Raw genomic sequence first — 17,909 nt, forward strand, 5'->3', positions numbered from 1 at the left:
AGTTCCCTGATTAGGGACTGAACCTAGGCCACAGCAGTGAAAGTGTCAAGTCCTAACCACTGGACCACCAGGGAACTCCCACTCCTGTATTTTTAAGTGATTCCATCCAATGACCTCTATATCCTTGCAGAACTAGCACTGACTGAGGTTGTATCAGGTTGCATCCTCCCAAGCAAAACAAAATATCAATATATATATATATATATATACACTGGACATTATGGACCTACAATAGGACACTTTGTAAAAACAAGAAATATAAGGAAACTTCCTTTCAGAGGAATTATTATATTTTAAATTATTTATTTGTTTACATTTTTTACTACGCTGGGTCTGTGGACATGGAACAATAGACTGGTTCCAATTTGGGAAAGGAGTTTGTCAAGACTGTATATTGTCACCATGCTTATTTAACTTTTATGCAGAGTACATCATGTGAAATGCCAAGCTGGATGAAGCATAAGCTGGAATCAAGATTGATGGGAGAAATATCAATAACCTCAGATATGCAGATGATACCACCCTTATGGCAGAAAGTGAAGGGGAACTGAAGAGTCTCTTGATGAAAGTAAAAGACGAGAGTGAAAAAGCTGGCTTAAAACTCAACATTCAAAAAACTAAGATCATGGCATCCAGTCCCATCACTCCATGGAAAATAGATGGAGAAACAATGGAAACAGTGACAGATTTTATTTTATTGTGCTCCAAAATCACTGCAGATGGTGACTGTAGATATGAAATTAAAAGACACTTGCTCCTTGGGAAAAAAGTTATGACCAACCTAGACAGCATATTAAAAAGCAGAGAAATTACTTTGCTGACAAAGGTCCATCTAGTCAAAGCTATGGTTTTTCCAGTAGTCATGTGTGGATGTACGAGTTGGACTATAAAGAAAGCTCCAAGGAACTGATGCTTTCGAACTGCAGTGTTAGAGAAGACTCTTGAGAGTGCCTTGGACTGCAAGGAGATCCAACCAGTCCATTCTAAAGGAAGTCAGTCCTGAATATTCATTGGAAGGACTGATGCTGAAGCTCCAAAACTTTTTCTATCTGATAGGAAGAGCTGACTCATTGGAAAAGACCCTGATGCTGGGAAAGATTGAAGGCAGGAGGAGAAGGGGATGACAGAGAATGAGATGGTTGAATGGCATCTTCAACTTAATGGACATGAGTTTGAGCAAGCTCCGAGGTTGGTGATGGACAGGGAGGCCTGGTGTGTTGCAGTCCATGGGGTCACAGAGTTGGACAGGACTGAGCAACTGAACTGAGCTGGGTCTTTGCTGCTTCTTGCATGCTTTCTCTAATTGCAGCAAGCGGGGGATACTCTCGTTGCAGAGCACGGGAGCACGGTCTCTAGGCATGCAGGCTTCAGCAGCTGTGGCTCAAGGGCACTAGAGCGCAAGATCAGCAAGGGCTTAGTTGCTCTGTGGCATGTGGGATCTGCCCAGACCAGGGACTGAACCGGTGTCCCCTGCCTTGCAAGGCAGATTCTTAACCATTGGAAGACCAGGGAAGCCCCCCTGAGGAATTAATCTGAGAAGAAAAATATTACCTTATATTCAGGTACTTGTTCAGTTGCTAAGTCATGTCCAACTCTTTGCGACCCCATTGGCTGCAGTGCACCAGGCTTTCCTATCCTTCACTATCTCCCCGAGTTTGCTCAAACTCATGTACATTGAATAAGTCATGTATCCAGCCATCTCATCCTCTGCTGTCCCCTTCTCCTCCTGCCCTTAATCTTTCCCAGCATTGGGGTCATTTTCAATGAGTCAGCTCTTCCTATCTGGTGGCCAAAGTATTGGAGTTTCAGCTTCAGCATCAGTCCTTCCAATAAATATTTAGGATTGATTTCCTTTAGGATGGACTGGTTGGATCTCCTTGCTGTCCAAGGGACTCTCAAGAGTCTTCTCCAACACCACAGTTCAAAAGCAGTAGTTCTTCAGTGCTCAGTCTTCTTTATGATCCAACTCTCACGTCCACACATGACTACTGGAAAAACCATACCTTTGACTACACAGCCCTTTGTTCTCAAAGTAATGTCTCTGCTTTTGAACACGCTGTCTAGGTTTGTCATAGCTTTTCTTCCAAGGAGCAAACATCTTTTAATTTCATGGCTGCAGTCACTGCAGTGATTTTGGATCCTAAGAAAATAAAATCTGTCACTGTTTCCACTTTTTCCTCATCTATTTGCCATGAAGTGATGGGACAAGGTGCCATGATCTTAGTTTTTGAATGCTGAGTTTCAAGCCAGCTTTTTCACTCTCCTCTTTCACCTTCATCAAGAGGCTCTTTAGTTAGGTATCTATTCATTTAATATTTAATGAGCACCGCTTGTGTGTAAGGCACTGTGCTAGGAACTGGAAATATAGTGAGTTTAGAATCTCACAGGGAGGAATCATTAAGTGTATAATGCCACCACTAATTAATTATGATTATTTAAGTACTATGAAGGATAAGTTTAGTTAGCTACAAGATGAATAACTGGGGAACCTAAGTCTGTGGGGTTAAAAGTCTCCTATAATCATGCTGCTTATGTACAGTGCAGCAGTAATTCATGTGCCCAATTGGTCTGGGTTTAAAATTTAACTCAAATACTGAGTAGGTTATTTAACCTCTCTTTCCTTACTTATAAGGGGCTTCCCTGGTGGCTCAATGGTAAAGAATCTGCCTGCCAATGCAGGAAACAAGGGTTCTATCCCTGGGTTGGGAAGATCCCCTGGAGAAGGAAATGGCAACCCACTTCAGTACTCTTGCCTGTGAAATCCCATGGACAGAAGATCCTGGTGGGCCATAGTTCATGGGGTGATTAAAGAATCAGACACAACTTAGCAACTAACAACAACAACAATAGTATCTACCTTTTGAAGTTATAGTGAGGATTAAATGAGTTTATACACTAAGAACAACATGACACACAGTACCTACCCAATAAATGTTATCTTTTGTTACCATTTCAGCTGAAACCTGAAAGACAAGCCAAGAGGAAAAAGGAAGGAAGAAATGCTAAGTAGAGAGCTACATTTGCAAATCCTAAATGAAATCAGTCCTGAATATTCATGGAAGGACTGATGCTGAAGTTCCAATACTTTGGCCACCTGATGCAAAGAACTGACTCATTGGGAAAGACCCTGATGCTGGGAAAGACTGAAAGTGGCAGGAGGAGAAGAGGACGACAGAGGATGAGATGATTGGATGGCATCACCGACTTGATGGACACAGTTTGAGCAAGCTCCGGGATTTGGTGATGGGCTGGGAAGCCTGATGTGCTACAGTCCATGGGGTTGCAAAGGGTCGGATACCACTGAGAGACTGAACTGACTGAACTGACATGTGCAAAAGCCCAGAGGCATAAAGTTGTCTGGCCTGTTCTAAAACTGAAAGGTCAATGGTTCTTAGCATAGAAAGCTAAGGGGAAAGAGATACCATGAGATATGAGATGAGGCCGAGAAGGTAGGCTGAGATCAGTAATGCAAGACCTTGTAGGCCAGGTTAAGGAGTCTGAACTTTATCCTTGGAGTCCGAGGAAACTTGAAAGGTTTTACAAAAGGGTGCGACAATCTTAGATTTACAACTTCAAAAGCATTCTCTGGGTACAGCATGGAGAACTAATTGGAAGCAGGCCAAAATAGATGAAAGGGAAACCGGTAAGGAGGCTGCTCTGGCAATTTAGATTAGAGGCTTGTCACTTAGACTAGGGTAGTGGCACAGAAGAGAGAAGGAAGCTGGACGACTGAAGAAAGAGAAGACAGAGCTGACAAGACTTAGTGCGTGCATATTAAGATGAGGGGGCATGGAGGAAGAGGCAGTATATAGTAAATAAATAATTGAGGAAGGAATGAATGAATTCCTGTGTGCCTGTCATATTGTTTTACCACATGAAACACCTTTTCTCTAGTCCATTCTTCCAGGCAAAATTCCTTCTCATTTCCTCCACAAACTTGTCTCTGATTGATCTTAGCCCCATCTTTCTGGGATATTCTAGAATTTTAGAGCTGAACAATTTTTGTTTTTTTGGTCACAACACACGGCATGCAGAACTTCTGTGATCAGGGATCAAATACACACCCCCTGCATTGAAAGTGCAGAGTCTTAACCACTGGACCACCAGGGAAGTCCTAGAGCTGAACATTCTTGAGAAATACATTGAGGGCTGTTGAGAGGACTTAGGAATTGTCTGAAGATGGAAATCATGCATTAGTCAACTTTCTGCCCCACCCATCCCCATCTTGCAGAAATACACTCATTTATAGAAATTTTCCTCTGATTACATGAGTGGTTCAAGCATAAACAACCTATGCGACTATAAAGCTCTGTGACCCATAAGCAATACACACTGTGGGAACATTCACAACTGTCTTCTTCTTGGGTCTTCAAAGAAGTCTTATAAAAATAGGTACCACTGTAGAGGAAATAAACTTATAACTAAAGTGACATGTCCAAGGTCACACACGCACTAAAGGGAATGGCAGGGCTCAGATTTGAACCTAGACCCCTGGTCCAAATGGGATGGACTTTCTACTACACTGCCAACCCTCCCACGGTAGGTGAATATTCGTATGTACCCAAGGGGATTATTAACTCTTGGAAGCAACTGAATGCCACTGTTAGGGGAACCACTGACCAAAACAGCTCAGTCAATGGCCACTGTGGCCACTGACCTTCAACACCCCCTGAAAGGAGTTCAGGGTGGAGACCAGAAATGGGGCACTCTGTGCTGTGAGAAAAACTGGCAGAACAGACCTAGAGATAACTATTTTCAGAAGATTTTATGAGCCCAAGTTCTTGCGTCTTCTATATCTAGAAAGGCACAGAGACTGTCAACAGTAACATCTGCTTTGGCCATTGAGGAGGGAAATGTTAATACACTCAAAAGTCAAAACAGACTAACTGGTTCATTCAAGGTAAAATTAGGTGACCGTTGTGGATTTCAGACACGTTCCTGTATTGCTGAGAACAGCTATGTCAGACTAGCTTAGAATGGCATTGCTGCTGCTGCTGCTGCTGCTAAGTCACGTCAGGCGTGTCCAACTCTGTGTGACCCCATAGACGGCAGCCCACGAGGCTCCCCCATCCCTGGGATTCTCCAGGCAAGAACACTGGAGTGGGTTGCCATCTCCTTCTCCAATGCATGAAAGTGAAAAGTGAAAGTGAAGTTGCTCAGTCATGTCCAACTCCTAGCGACCCCATGGACTGCAGCGCACCAGGCTCCTCCATCCATGGGATTTTCCAGGCAAGAGTACTGGAGTGGGTTGCCATCGCCTTCTCCCTAGAATAGCATTAGCCATTCTCAAATCAGTGTCCACTAGTAGCTGCAATCTTACGGTTTCAAGGTATCTGTCAGGCAAGTGTAATCTCCTCGGTTCTGTCTCGTCTCAACAAAAATTTGAAGCGACAGACATTTAAGCCCTCGGTGCGTCACAGCTCTTGGACAGACTCTGTTATAGCTCTCGGTTCTTGAACAGATGGTCAGTGTTACAGCTCCATGTTACAGCTCGGTTTTATTTAGAAAATATCAGGAAAATACATCCTCGAGGCGTGAAGGAATGCTGACCCAAAGACTCGAAGAGAAGAGAGAGCCCCAGCCCTTTGGCTACTCTTTTTATATGTTTTTTTCCTCCCCCCAGGCCTTCCCTGTGTAAATTGGGCTAGCCAGGAGTGCTGTTTGTTCTACCTGAGGTCCTCACTCCAGTCCTCGGACCTTCCTTTAACCTTGCTTTGTTCTGTTTTTGCGGGCTTTTCCCTTCCTTATCTTTCAGCCACCCCCATTTTGGACTCCTGTTTCCTATTCTAACTACCTAACAGTATCCTCTTGTAACTATTAAATATTTTAGAGAATAAAATTGTTTTAGATCAGATATTAATCAAAAAGGGGAGACATAAGTAATGGCCAATAGCTTCTGTTATATATATGTTAATACTACATCAGGAGTTAAAACTTAGATAAAAGTAGACAACTGGCAGGACTTCCCTGGTGGCATAGTGGATAGGAGTCCACCTGCCAATGCAGGGGACACGGGTTTGACCCCTGGCCCAGGAAGATTCCACATGCCTCAGAGCTACTGGGCCTGTGTGCCACAACTAGAGCCCACGCTCCACAACAAGACAGGCCACTGTAACAAAAAGCCCATGAACCACAAAGAAGAGTGGCCCCTGCTTGCAGCAACTAGAGAGAGCACGCACGCAGCAACAACACCCAGTGCAACCAGAAAAAATAAATAAAAATGAAAAAATAAACAACTGGCTATCTCGTTCCAAGTTTCCCTTGAAGTGCAAGTCCAGACTGAGTTTCAGGCTTAGTCTCCTAAATTCCCAAGGGATTGAGATCTTACTCATACTAAACTCAGATCCAGGACTTAGAACTTAGAAATACTTCCAATTCAGTGTTTATTCTCCAAATTGAGGTAGGACTATACAGCCATGAAATTAAAAGATGCTTACTCCTTGGAAGAAAAGTTATGACCAATCTAGATAGCATATTGAAAAGCAGAGACATTACTTTGCCAACAAAGGTCTGTCTAGTCAAGGCTATGGTTTTTGTATGGATGTGAGAGTTGGACTGTGAAGAAAGCTGAGCGCCAAAGAATTGATGCTTTTGAACTATGGTGTTAGAGAAGACTCTTGAGAGTCCCTTGGACTGCAAGGAGATCCAACCAGTCCATTCTGAAGGAGATCAGCCCTGGGATTTCTTTGGAAGGAATGATGCTAAAGCTGAAACTCCAGTACTTTGGCCACCTCATGAGAAGAGTTGACTCATTGGAAAAGACTGATGCTGGGAGGGATTGGGGGCAGGAGGAGAAGGGGACGACAGAGGATGAGATGGCTGGATGCCATCACTGACTTGATGGACCTGAGTTTGAGTGAACTTCAAGAGTTGGTGATGGACAGGGAGGCCTGGCGTGGTGCAATTCATGGAGTGGCAGTCAGACATGACTGAGACTGAACTGAAATGATGCCTCATTTTAGCAGGAAATGGCCAGAGCCATCATCACCCAGTTTCCTAAATTAAAACTCAGCAGGACTCCCTGGGGCTTCAGAATACAAATCCTTTCTGTGTCCCTTGTTTCTTGTTTGTAGGATATAAACTTCCTTCAGCCTCCTGGACCTTCCCTGAGCTTCAAAGGGCAAATTCACACAGTTGCTAATCAGGGAAGAGAGGCGATGTAAAAACCAGGGAGGAATAGTCGAATAGTGGTACAGCCTTGGGGCAAGGTCCTGGTTCCTCCTCAAGGAATATGCCTAACAATACCTCTGAGTTCTTCTGCAGAACTGGAGCCCCTACCCAGGCAGAGGATGGTAATGCCAAGCTGAGCACAAGATTCCTGAAGCACTGGCTTGTTAACTGCGCCACCAATAATCAGAGGAAAAGTCACACAACCTACAGCCCTCACCCCAAATTTTGCCTTCCTTTGCTTGGCCCAGCGATGACCATCCTGTTAGACCTCATGCTTGGCCACTGTCTGCTTCAACTGTTTACACGGTTCATTTCTAACAGGGTCCAACAGTCAGGTCCAACTGTTACTATTAGGATGAATGCTAATTTGAGGCACAGAATACCTTGAATTAGATCAGGTGGCAAGAGATTTCTACTAGGCAGGGCTATGCCCACTCTCAGCAGGAAGTAGTTACAGAACAAAGAGTCCCGTGCCCCAGTTCCCAAAGAATGTCTTGAGAATGATGTCTCAGCAGGGGGTTGTTAGGGGAGCCACTGACCTGATCAGGCAAGATCGTAACCACTTGCATGAGTTATCTTAAAACAGCAGGTCCTGGTAAGGAAGTGGAACTACAAGCTACTACCAACCAGAGGAATTCGGGAAAGGTGAAAGAGAGGAGATGCCAGTATGTATGATTTTGGCAAGGCAGCAGTGGGTGGTGGTGTAAAATGAGATCTTGATTACTTGCCTAGGAATTGAACCTGAGTAGCCTGGATGGAAATCTGGAATCCTAGCCACCAGACCAGCAAGGGCTAGAGGTAGAGCTGTTTTTCCCTGGATCTTTGCCCCCAGTGAAAAAATTTATTTCTCATGGAGGCAAAAACTAAACGCAGGTACAAAGTTTAGAGATATAGCACAACCAAAAGTGGGAGAACACAGAGAGAAAGAGTTTGTTAAGATAGAAGCAAGGCAGAGATGTGTATCAGGAAAGAAAGGGTGTGGGGTGTTTCCCTGAATAAGGAGTGTAGTGAAGAGGTGGTTAAGTCATTTATATAGGTCAGTTCTTCCAGGTCTTTGTCTACCTTTAGCCAGTTATCTAGTTTCTTTTTCCACATCTGACCTGCCTTAGGACCCTTCCCACTATGACTGCGCAGGTTTTGTCCAAGATAGATTTCAGTCCAGGAGCCCATGGGATCGCGTATTAGCATCATATATTATGGAGTGGAGCTCCCGCCTCCTTTTGACCCCCAAGGAGAGTTTCTGCACATGTGAAATGTCTCCTTTGCCCCAAGAATGGGAGGTGTGTGATTACCTCTTATCGTCTTTTAATAGGGTTTAGTCCCACTCTGTCCCTGCCATAAAAATGCCTAATGTCTGGTTATTTATTTTCTTCCTTTTGCTGAGATCTCAAAATATAGACAGGAGTCCAGTCATAAATATGTAGTCCTAGAGCCCATTTGTCTTTTGCTTCAGGAAATGTATAGGCAGCTGGTGATGAATGGTGCTCATCCCAGGAAGCGTGAACAGGAGCCCAGTTATAAATGCCTAGACTGAAGCCCATCCATTTCCTGCCTCACATACGTCCTACCAACCTCCCCAAATCCTTCTCACTGGAATCCATCTTGGCTGGGTGATGCACGTGCCACCAGAAAGGACCCTTAGAATAATTTGCCAGAGACAACCAGAAAACTAACTCCATCATCATAAAACCTGAAGCTGAGCCAAGTGGCAGAGCAGTTCTGGGTTCCCTTACCCTGCTGCTCTCTGTCCAGACGCCCCTACCTAATGAAGTCTCTTGCTTTGTCAGCATATGTATCTCCTCATACAATTCATTTCCGATTATTAGATGAAAAACCCACTCTCTGGCCCTAGCTGGGGTTCCCCCTTCCTGCAACATCACTTCTGGCAATCCCTCCCAGTTTCAGGGATTAATGAATGTAGTCAAACATGTTTATTGGGCAACTACTAATGCGGGAGACCCAGGTTCCATCCTTGGGTCAGGAAGATCCTCTGGTGAAGGAAATGGCAACCCACTCCAGTACTCTGGCCTGGAAAATCGCATGGATGGAGGAGACTGGTAGGCTACAGTCCAAGGAATCGCAAAGAGTAGGACACGACTGAGAGACTTCACTTCAGGCGACAGGCATGACACCTAGCGGTGGCGGAACAGTACAACAGTAACTAAGGCAAGAAGGTGCTTGCCCTCAGGCTGGTTCAGGCACCTGGTCAAAAGAAACAAACGTATAAACGATGTGGTTAAATGCTATAAAGAAAATACACGGAAGGTAATGGGAGAAAACGCATGTCCTTCTGGTCAGAGACAGCCTCCCACAAAAGTGACATTAAGGTTGAGACCCAAGCTTGGTCTTCAAGAGGCACTTAATGAAAGACATTATTCCCACAGACCTACTTTGAAAAACGCCCACAAAAGGGAACGGCGTAAGTGGTCCACGCAGGGGCCGCTCCCAGACCGCCAACCTTCGCGGCCAGACCTTGACTGGCACTAGAGGGCGCCGGGGGTCCTCCCAGGACCAAGGAGGAGCCGTGGCCAGAGGCCCTGCCTAACTGCCCTCTGGCACCTGCCGCCCCAAAGCCTGGCGGCACACGGACAGAAAACAAGGGCGGTGGTGCCAGGAAACCTGGAGGCCCTAGAGCTTCTCCAGGGGTCACCAGACCCTCAAAGAGCGAGCTTCGCAGAACCACAACCCAACCAAGGCAGATACTCCCTTGCTCCCTCTGGGATAGCCGGGTTCCGGCGTCTCTAAACCAGGAAGTGCTGGTGGCATCCAATCCTAGACCTCCTTCCGCTCTTAACCTTCGCGTCCGCGGCTCGCCGCGGGGGCGCGCGAGGCCAGCGGTCTACGGTTACCAATGAGCTCTCAGGAAAGACGCATGCGTTGTCGAAGGAACGCAACGTACGGGAACTTTGACCTGAAGACGACTTTCCCCTGTCTGCCCCTCCCTCGCTGTGAAGATGGCGCTCTCCAGAGTGTGTTGGGCTCGGGCTGCTTTGTGGGGTTCGGCGGTGCCCCCTGGACTATATGTCGTCCGAAGGCTGCAGTTTGTTCGCTCTGGGCTGACCTGGGGGGCCCCTCGGTGAGGGACTTGGAGAGAGAAAAACATTTTTGACGTTCAGGCCCTGCCAGTGTCTCAATATTGTTTGCATGCTGTCTTAATTCTCAGGGCTCTACGCCCTGGCCCCTGGGTTTTTATTCTTCCGCTAAGAAGTCGCACCCGCATCCCTGCTAGAGACCTGGCTTCCTGACCCTCTCAGTTCTCAGCGCCGCGTGTTGCCTGAATTCTCCACGTGTCCCGAGCCGCCCTTTTTCGGCTCAAGATTTTACTGCTGCTTACCTGGATCTCACCTCTCTGGCTTTAGCCTGCTGCTCAAATTGTCCCTCAGGCCTGCTTTCTCCAGGCTCACCACTCTCCCGACATTCATTCTTGTCTGGCCTCTTATCTGCCTTATCTGTTTTTCTCAGTCTAATTGCTTATCTCTCCGTGATCTCAAGATCTTCCTTGGATTTCAGAAGTTTCAGGTCTTAGCATACATTCTCTGAAGCCTGTGTTTTACGTTTACGTGCGGAGAAGCGAGTTCCAGGGCTGGTTCCCAGATAGTCTCTTTCATCTTCCTTGTAGGTCTTCAAAGCTTCATCTTTCTCCAAAGGCAGATGTGAAGAGCTTGATCTCTTATGTGGTGACCAAGACAAAAGTGATTAATGGGAAATACCATCGTTTCTTGGGTCGTCATTTCCCCCGCTTCTATGTCCTGTATACAATCTTCATGAAAGGTAAAGACAAAACTAAAATAAAAATCCATTGGATCAGCTCTTGGGCAGTGTCAGAGAGAATAAGTAAGATCATTTCCGGCTCTGCATGGGGGGGGTGTGAGCTGGTGTGTCTTGTGTTTCATAAATGCTTGAGCTGCTTCTTACAAGGTAGAGCTTCTTGAGGATGTTTCTAGAAGGGTAATATGAGAAACAACTTCTCACAACACCTAGGAGGAATATAGGTATTTTTGCACTTTGCTTAACCACACATCTGCCTATAGTAGAAATTATTTGTCATGCACAAGGCAGAGATCCATAGCTGCACAGACCTGCCCTGTGATTTATCAGTTCACCTGGCTTGTAAGAAAATGTGGTTTAATGTTTGTCACAGATCTCTCCTCGGTGGCATGTTGTGAAAAGAGCACTGTATGTACTTGGTTTCTGAATGTTTCAGTTAAAATCAGAGCTCTGCTAGTTACTAAGAGATGGTACAATGTCAAGCATCCACTCTGAAGCCAGACTGCCTGGGTTCAAATCCCAGCTTGTCACGCTAGCTGTGTGATTGGACTTGTTACCTAACCTCTCTGTTCTTTGGTTTTCTCATTTGTAAAATGAGGGTAGTAATAGAACCTACCCATCGACTGCATAGTTATGAAGATTAAATAAATTCTTACATGTAAGCTCCTTAGGACCTAATACATAGTAAGCACACAGTAAGTGTAGCTATAACTATTAACTCTGTACTTCTATTGTAGTACCAATTATAGTTAACTTCACATTGTCAGCCCTGAATATTATCATAATTGCTACTAGCTTCATGGACTTGTAAAAGCTGTACAGTGGAGATAAGAGTGGCTGCTTTGTCTGCTCCCCAGTTTATACTAGAATCAAACAAAAAAAAAGTCTGAAAGCATTTTGGTTGTTTGTTTTTAAGCCTTATATTCTGGAAATTTTTAAACATACACAGAAGTAGAGTAATATAATGAACTTTCATATTCTCAACCTCACTTCCACAAGTATTGACTCCTGGCTACCAGTCTTATTTCATTTATACACTGGCTTTCTCCTGTATTACTTTGAAGCTAATCTAGATATACCATTTCATTCATAAATAGGAAAGCATTTTTAAAAACTAAAGTCCTAGATCAGTGTAAGGATTATCTTGGAATGGAGAGAAAATGCAATCTTAGAAGTGTATTGAATTCTAGTAATTATAAAAGTGTTCTAGAGAGGAAATAAGTTAATATCTGGTTGAGAAATACACAGGATAAATTAGGCAACACTTACTGAGATTAAAGGTCATTGAATTTTTATTTTAAAAGGGGAGTGAGTAATGAACCAGAAGAGGGAGACCATTCCCTGATAGATCACAGAACACCAGCTTGGCAGGAAGAGAGGTGATACTCTGGGGGCAGAGGTTGGTAGGAGGCAGAAGGGAGAAGGATAAGAAATGAAATATAGGTCAGCCTCACAAGAGTTTCAGGTGACCTAGTTTAAAGCTTTGATTTAGAGTAGTGTTAGGGAGGGAGGGACAAGTGTGTCTTGTAGATGAACGTGGAGCAAAAGTCTGTGGTAATCAAATTGGGATAACGTCACACTCTGTCCTCTCCTTTAATGAGGCAGGATTGCAGATGTTATGGGCCGATGCCAAAAAGGCTAGAAGAATAAAGACAAATATGTGGAAGCATAATATAAAGTTTCATCAACTTCCATACCGGGAGATGGAGCATTTGAGACAGGTATGCACCAGGGACAGATATCCAGAAGTTCATGGTGAGATAAGTTCAGATCTCAAGTTTTTTCTTTCCTATTTTCTTCACTACTGACCAAGCTGTTGCCCCTTGCCAGAAGATCAGATCATTTGGCAGAATCAGTTCATTTGTGACCACCGTGCTGCTGCGCCACGCCCCCCTCCACCCCCCAAACACAGGTCCATAGAGTTTTTGGCACACTTTCTGGATAAAAGTTGTAAACAGTAAAATCCAGTTTGTTTCTGAACATACAAAAATCCACACAGAAGGATTCAAAAGACAGCAGGAAGGTAGTATTTGGTGATGACTTGTTGGTAGATTTGAAGCTGAGAATAATAATCCAGCATCCATTCTATAGATCAGGAAGAATTTACTGAGGAATTTGGTCTAATGTCAGGCCCTGTACTAGACAGTGTTTGGAATACAAAAGTGAACAGACAGATCAGGGCTTCGGTCCTTAAGGAACTTACCAACTGGAGGCAGATAGAAATAACTTTGATCTTTATCTGGGCTAAAATAGAAGTTTACTGCATAGTGGGGTGGAGGGATTGTCCGTTGTATCAAACACTTGGGTTAAAACTGCATCTGTGTTTATTTCTGCTTAGTTTCGTCGAGACGTCACCAAGTGTCTTTTCCTAGGTATTCTTTCCATTCCACCCTTTGCCAACTACCTGGTCTTCTTGCTAATGTGAGTACAGAGTTCTGTCTCCCTAGCATGTTGAAGATATGTAGATTTTTTTTAAATTAGAAATTAAGAGCTTTCCATTTCAGAATCTAGGCAGAGGTTATCAAACTTCTGCTCCAGTTTTCTCATTAGGCTAAAGTTCATAAAAGCCACCTGGGTTACTGGAACGGCTGTAGGAGAGGTGTCCTGGCCTCTTAGCTGTTCCTATGTGATGTGAGATAAGATAATGATCTTTTCCATCATCCCTAGAGGCACAGCCCACTCCCTGAGAGGCATAGCAACTTAGGACATTTTTTTTTTTTCCCTTCTGGAGAAAAATGCATTTCTTATTCTGACAATATCTATCTTTATTACTTTACCTTATATCCAAAGATGATACTTTTAAACTATGACCTTACATGCTGTGCTAGTTATCTATAGTTATTGCTATATAACAACCTCAAAGCTTAAAAGCTTGAAACAGTCAGCATTTTCATGACTTTATGGGGCAGGAATTTGGGCAGGGCTCAGGTGGGTAAATGATTTTTCTTCTGTGTGGTGTTGACAGAGGTCCCTCAATAACACCTAACTGGTAAATGGACTAGTCAGGACAGTCTAAGGTCACTCTTAGGCCTGGTGCTTTAGCAGAGATGGTTTTGTAAGACTGGGACTGTCAACTCAGGTGCCTACCTGTGGCCTCTGTAGTGTGGGTGGCTTCAGGATAGTGGGACTTCTGACATGGCAGCTCAGGGCGCCAAGAATGACTGTTGCAGCAAATAAGAATCTGCATGACCTTTTATAACCTAGCCTTGAAAGTCACAAAGACTGACTTCTGCTCTATTCTCTTGGTTGATGCAGTCACTTGTATTTTAAAAGCCAGGGACATTAGACTTCACTTCTCAATGAGGAGAGTGCCAGGGAATTTGTGACCATGTTTTAAAACCCCCACATTTGTAGAGAAATGAATTAAAGAAATTCCATTTTGTATGCACATAGGGGCAGTGAACAGTTTGCAGCATCACAAACAGTGATGCCCTCCACCTCTGAAGCTCTGTCCAAAATGTGTTCTTCACATGCTTTGGCTCAAAAGGAGTCATTTGTCTGATTGCTGTGTGCAAGGCTCGTCTCTTACACTGTTTCCTTTTACATAAACCTCAGTAATATTGCTTGAAATCGGGCTTCAGTGTATCTTTAAACCTTGATCTGACTCTCATTCTCAGGAAAGAACAGTAAGGTAGGGAAAAAAGTGTTTCCATCTCTTCCTCCTAGCATTCATGTCTGCTAAATGCTCTTAGCTCACTTTGAAAGATGCTAGTTTCAGCAAGTGACTTTGTGATTCCTTTTCTTTTCAGGTACCTGTTTCCTAGGCAACTGCTGATCCAACATTTCTGGACCCCAAAGCAACAAATTGATTTCTTAGACATCTATCATGCTCTCCGAAAGCAGTCCCACCCAGAAATCCTTTGTTATTTAGAAAAAGTTGTCCCTCTCATTTCTGATGCAGGACTCCAGTGGCATATGACAGAGTTGTGCACCAAGGTATTCCTGCAGTTAAGCCTTCCTGCAAACCAAGAATCTTGTTAGATGCAATGTGCACTAAAACTAGGTAAGAGGGCTAGTCAGGACCTTCCTAACATCTTCCCATCTCTTACTCTCCCAAGATGCAACGTGGTACCCATCCAGCAGTACATGATATCCTGGCTCTGAGAGAGTGTTTCGCTAACCATCCTCTGGGCATAGACCAGCTCCGTGCTTTGCAGATGGTGAGCACTTTGAGGCTTTCTCTCTTCCACGGCCTCACCTCGCTCTAGGTCTTATAGTAACACCGAGTTGACTTTCTCCCCCTATATTGTTGTGTCACAGAAAGCCTTGTGTCGAGCCATGCTTCTTACACCTTATCTGCCTTCTGTCTTATTGAGACACCGTTTAAAGACTCACACCACTGTGATCCACCAACTGGACAAGGCTTTGGCAAAGCTGGGGGTTGGCCAGCTGACCGCTCAGGAGGTGAAGTCGGTAAGTGCTTCATTGCAGTATCAACCCGTAGTCCTTGATGGGCTCTCAGGGGCTGGGAGTTTCCAGGGAGCTCCTGTCTCTGGTTACATCAGAGTCCAGGCTCTTCATTTTCTCATTTCATTTCTACATCTTTTTTCTTGGCTGAACTTAACTCGTGGGAAGGAACTCCCCGCAGTAATTTTGGTTGATGTGTCTTGTCTTCTGGTCCTTCAAAAATCAAGAATGCTACATTTTAGATGTACTGATTTAGATTATGTAGGCCTTTCCACTTCTCTTGTCCATCAGAGTTCATATCGCTATGGTGAAAGGTTTCTTGTAGGGTTGAGGTTTTAACTTATTTAGAGGGGATTTGGGATTCTTTGTGGGTTCACACTTCCTTGGCATACTCGCCCTGTGATAGTTAAGGATTGTTTTCTCTTCTGAGTGGTATAGGCTTGTTATCTTCGTGGCCTGAATTCCACCCATATTGCTGAAGAGAGGTGTCGAACTTGGCTGGGAGAATGGCTACAGATTTCCTGTAGCCTGAAAGGTAAGACAAATCCCTACGGTTAATGCAACAAAAAGCCAAGTCATTTTTGAATTCTATTCTAAGGTACTTTGGGAGCTAATTATTAAATAGTGTGAGACCCTTATCTAACTTGTGTGTCTAATTGAAAGGGCACAGTCACTTGCCTACAGGCAGCTAATGAAGTAGACTGTGCAAGACAGGGAGGACTGGGCACTGTGGGAGTCTGAGCATGAAGCAGGCTTTCTCAACCCTGGCGCTATTGATGGCTTTGTTGTGGGGGGTTGTGCTGTGCACTCTAGGACAACATAGCGACATCCCTGGCCTCTGTCCACTAGATGCCAGTAGCATCCCCCGACCCAGTGCTGACGACTAAAAATGTCTCCAGACGTTGCCATGTGACTTGGGGAGGGAGTACAGAGCAGAATTGTTCCAGGACAGAAGTACTAGTCCAGAGGCATTCAAATTCAAAACAAAGACACTCACCTAGCTAAATGAAAAGTATCCACGGATGGGTGTTAGGCCTGTGGGTGTCCTGTTTGGAACCTTTGCCTAGTTATTTTCTAAGCCTCTGAACGTCAGGGTAGGCCTCCTAATCTTGGGGCTGAGAAATGTCCCTTGAGGACCAGCTTCTCCCAGAAAAACCCTAAGGGTGACAGTGCTGTTAAGTACCGTTGCCATTAATGAATTTTCTGCTGCCATCACGTGAGAATCAAGTAAATACAGATATACTTGAAAGCAAGCAAACCTGCAGGGACTGGAACCAAGCAGTGGGGCTTCGAGGACAAGGGCCTCTTAGCGTCTCACTTCCCTGCACTTGGCTTCCCGCCTCTGCTATCACGCTCTGCACAACAGGGTAGCTGGAAGGCGAACTGTTCCCTGGCCAAACCATTAACGTTGATGGTGTTTTCAGAAACTGAGCTGTCCCTCTTGCTACACAACGTGGTCCTGCTTTCCATCAACTACGTTGGGTCAAGGCGCTGAGTGGACATGAAGTGGCTGGCGTCGTCCTGCAGTCACAGCCCAGCAGCGTGGGACCAAACAGCACTTGTCAGCGAAGTCTGCATGCACTGTTAGGTCTGGGAGACAGAGGAACCCGTGCCATGGGCTTCACAGCGTGGTGCCCACGAGGGAGCTGGAAATGAAAGAAACCCTCCTAGTGGGGTGGCCCATGAGAGGTGCCATCCCAACTTCCTCAGAATTCGCTGGAGCTGGCAGTAGCCTCTCTACTGGTCTTAACTGTGGTGTTTTAAGTTCAGATCCTAGGAGGCTGAGCTTTTGCCCCAGGAGGGAATCCTCATTTGGCCTAGGACTTACTCGCTGCTCTAATCTTCACAGCTGTTTTTGTTCCAGACAGGTCCCGGCTGGTGAGGGGAGGAGCACTGCTTATACTGGAGCCTTTACATCCACGCATGTACTTGGGTGCCCCCCTCAACACTTTGATATGACCAAAAATAGGGATTTGCTGCTTCTGTTGTTCCCCTCACTGGGACTGGAATAACCACTTCCTGTTTTTTCAAATCCTTTGAGCACTTTTTTTTTTTTCTGTAAGTGAGTAACTTACGGGAACATTCTAATGGAAAAGATAAAAGGAAATGCAAGTGCTTCTTGACTTTCTCCCCAAGTGTTTACAGCCTTCACTTCCCTTGTCTTAATTTCTGGGCTGTACTACAGCCCCTGTGGATCTTAAACTCTTTGCTACCTCCACTGTGTCACAGCGATCCATCTGTAACTGACAGTGGCTGCCTTCTTTGGTCCATGGATCAGTCCTGTTAAGGTACTAATCACTGCCCAGCCCGAGGTCTACACTAAGGTAGTAAGTTGGGTTCAGCTTTTCTCTGTGTATTTCAGTGACCTGTAGTAACTTATTGTAAATGCATGAAGCACTGTTTTTAAACTCAAGTAAAGACTGCCTGAAACCAGTTGCTGGAAATTACTTACACATCCCCCAGTTACTAATGCTCCTTTTACAGGACTGATTGACATAACCTAATGGAGAGATAATTGGTTGGAATAGAACCTTCTAATGGGATGGAAATAACAAAGAAACTGA

At 44.8% G+C, this 17,909-nt stretch overlaps 1 protein-coding gene across 1 annotated transcript; it reads left to right on the forward strand.

Moving 5' to 3' along the window:
- The first annotated feature begins 10,073 nt into the window (after window positions 1-10,073).
- On the forward strand, window positions 10,074-17,905 carry LETMD1 (LETM1 domain containing 1). Its single transcript, XM_010857835.1, has 9 exons — window positions 10,074-10,246; window positions 10,790-10,941; window positions 12,544-12,659; window positions 13,277-13,359; window positions 14,688-14,874; window positions 14,997-15,098; window positions 15,199-15,351; window positions 15,784-15,880; window positions 16,770-17,905. Exons 1-9 carry the CDS (start codon window positions 10,125-10,127, stop codon window positions 16,838-16,840), a joined length of 1,083 nt encoding a protein of 360 aa, XP_010856137.1. The 5' UTR covers window positions 10,074-10,124; the 3' UTR covers window positions 16,841-17,905.
- Window positions 17,906-17,909: the final 4 nt, after the last annotated feature.

The sequence above is a fragment of the Bison bison genome, unplaced genomic scaffold (assembly GCF_000754665.1).
Source record: "Bison bison bison isolate TAMUID 2011002044 unplaced genomic scaffold, Bison_UMD1.0 scf7180017864383, whole genome shotgun sequence".
Taxonomy (NCBI): domain Eukaryota; kingdom Metazoa; phylum Chordata; class Mammalia; order Artiodactyla; family Bovidae; genus Bison; species Bison bison.

Excerpts from the sequence above, each read along its gene's own strand:
- LETMD1 (XM_010857835.1), top strand. The coding sequence starts at position 10,125 with ATGGCGCTCTCCAGAGTGTGTTGGGCTCGGGCTGCTTTGTGGGGTTCG. Across the intron at positions 10,247-10,789 it reads CTGACCTGGGGGGCCCCTCG|GTCTTCAAAGCTTCATCTTT; the intron begins GTGAGGGACTTG and ends TCTTCCTTGTAG. Across the intron at positions 15,881-16,769 it reads GATTTCCTGTAGCCTGAAAG|AAACTGAGCTGTCCCTCTTG; the intron begins GTAAGACAAATC and ends TGGTGTTTTCAG.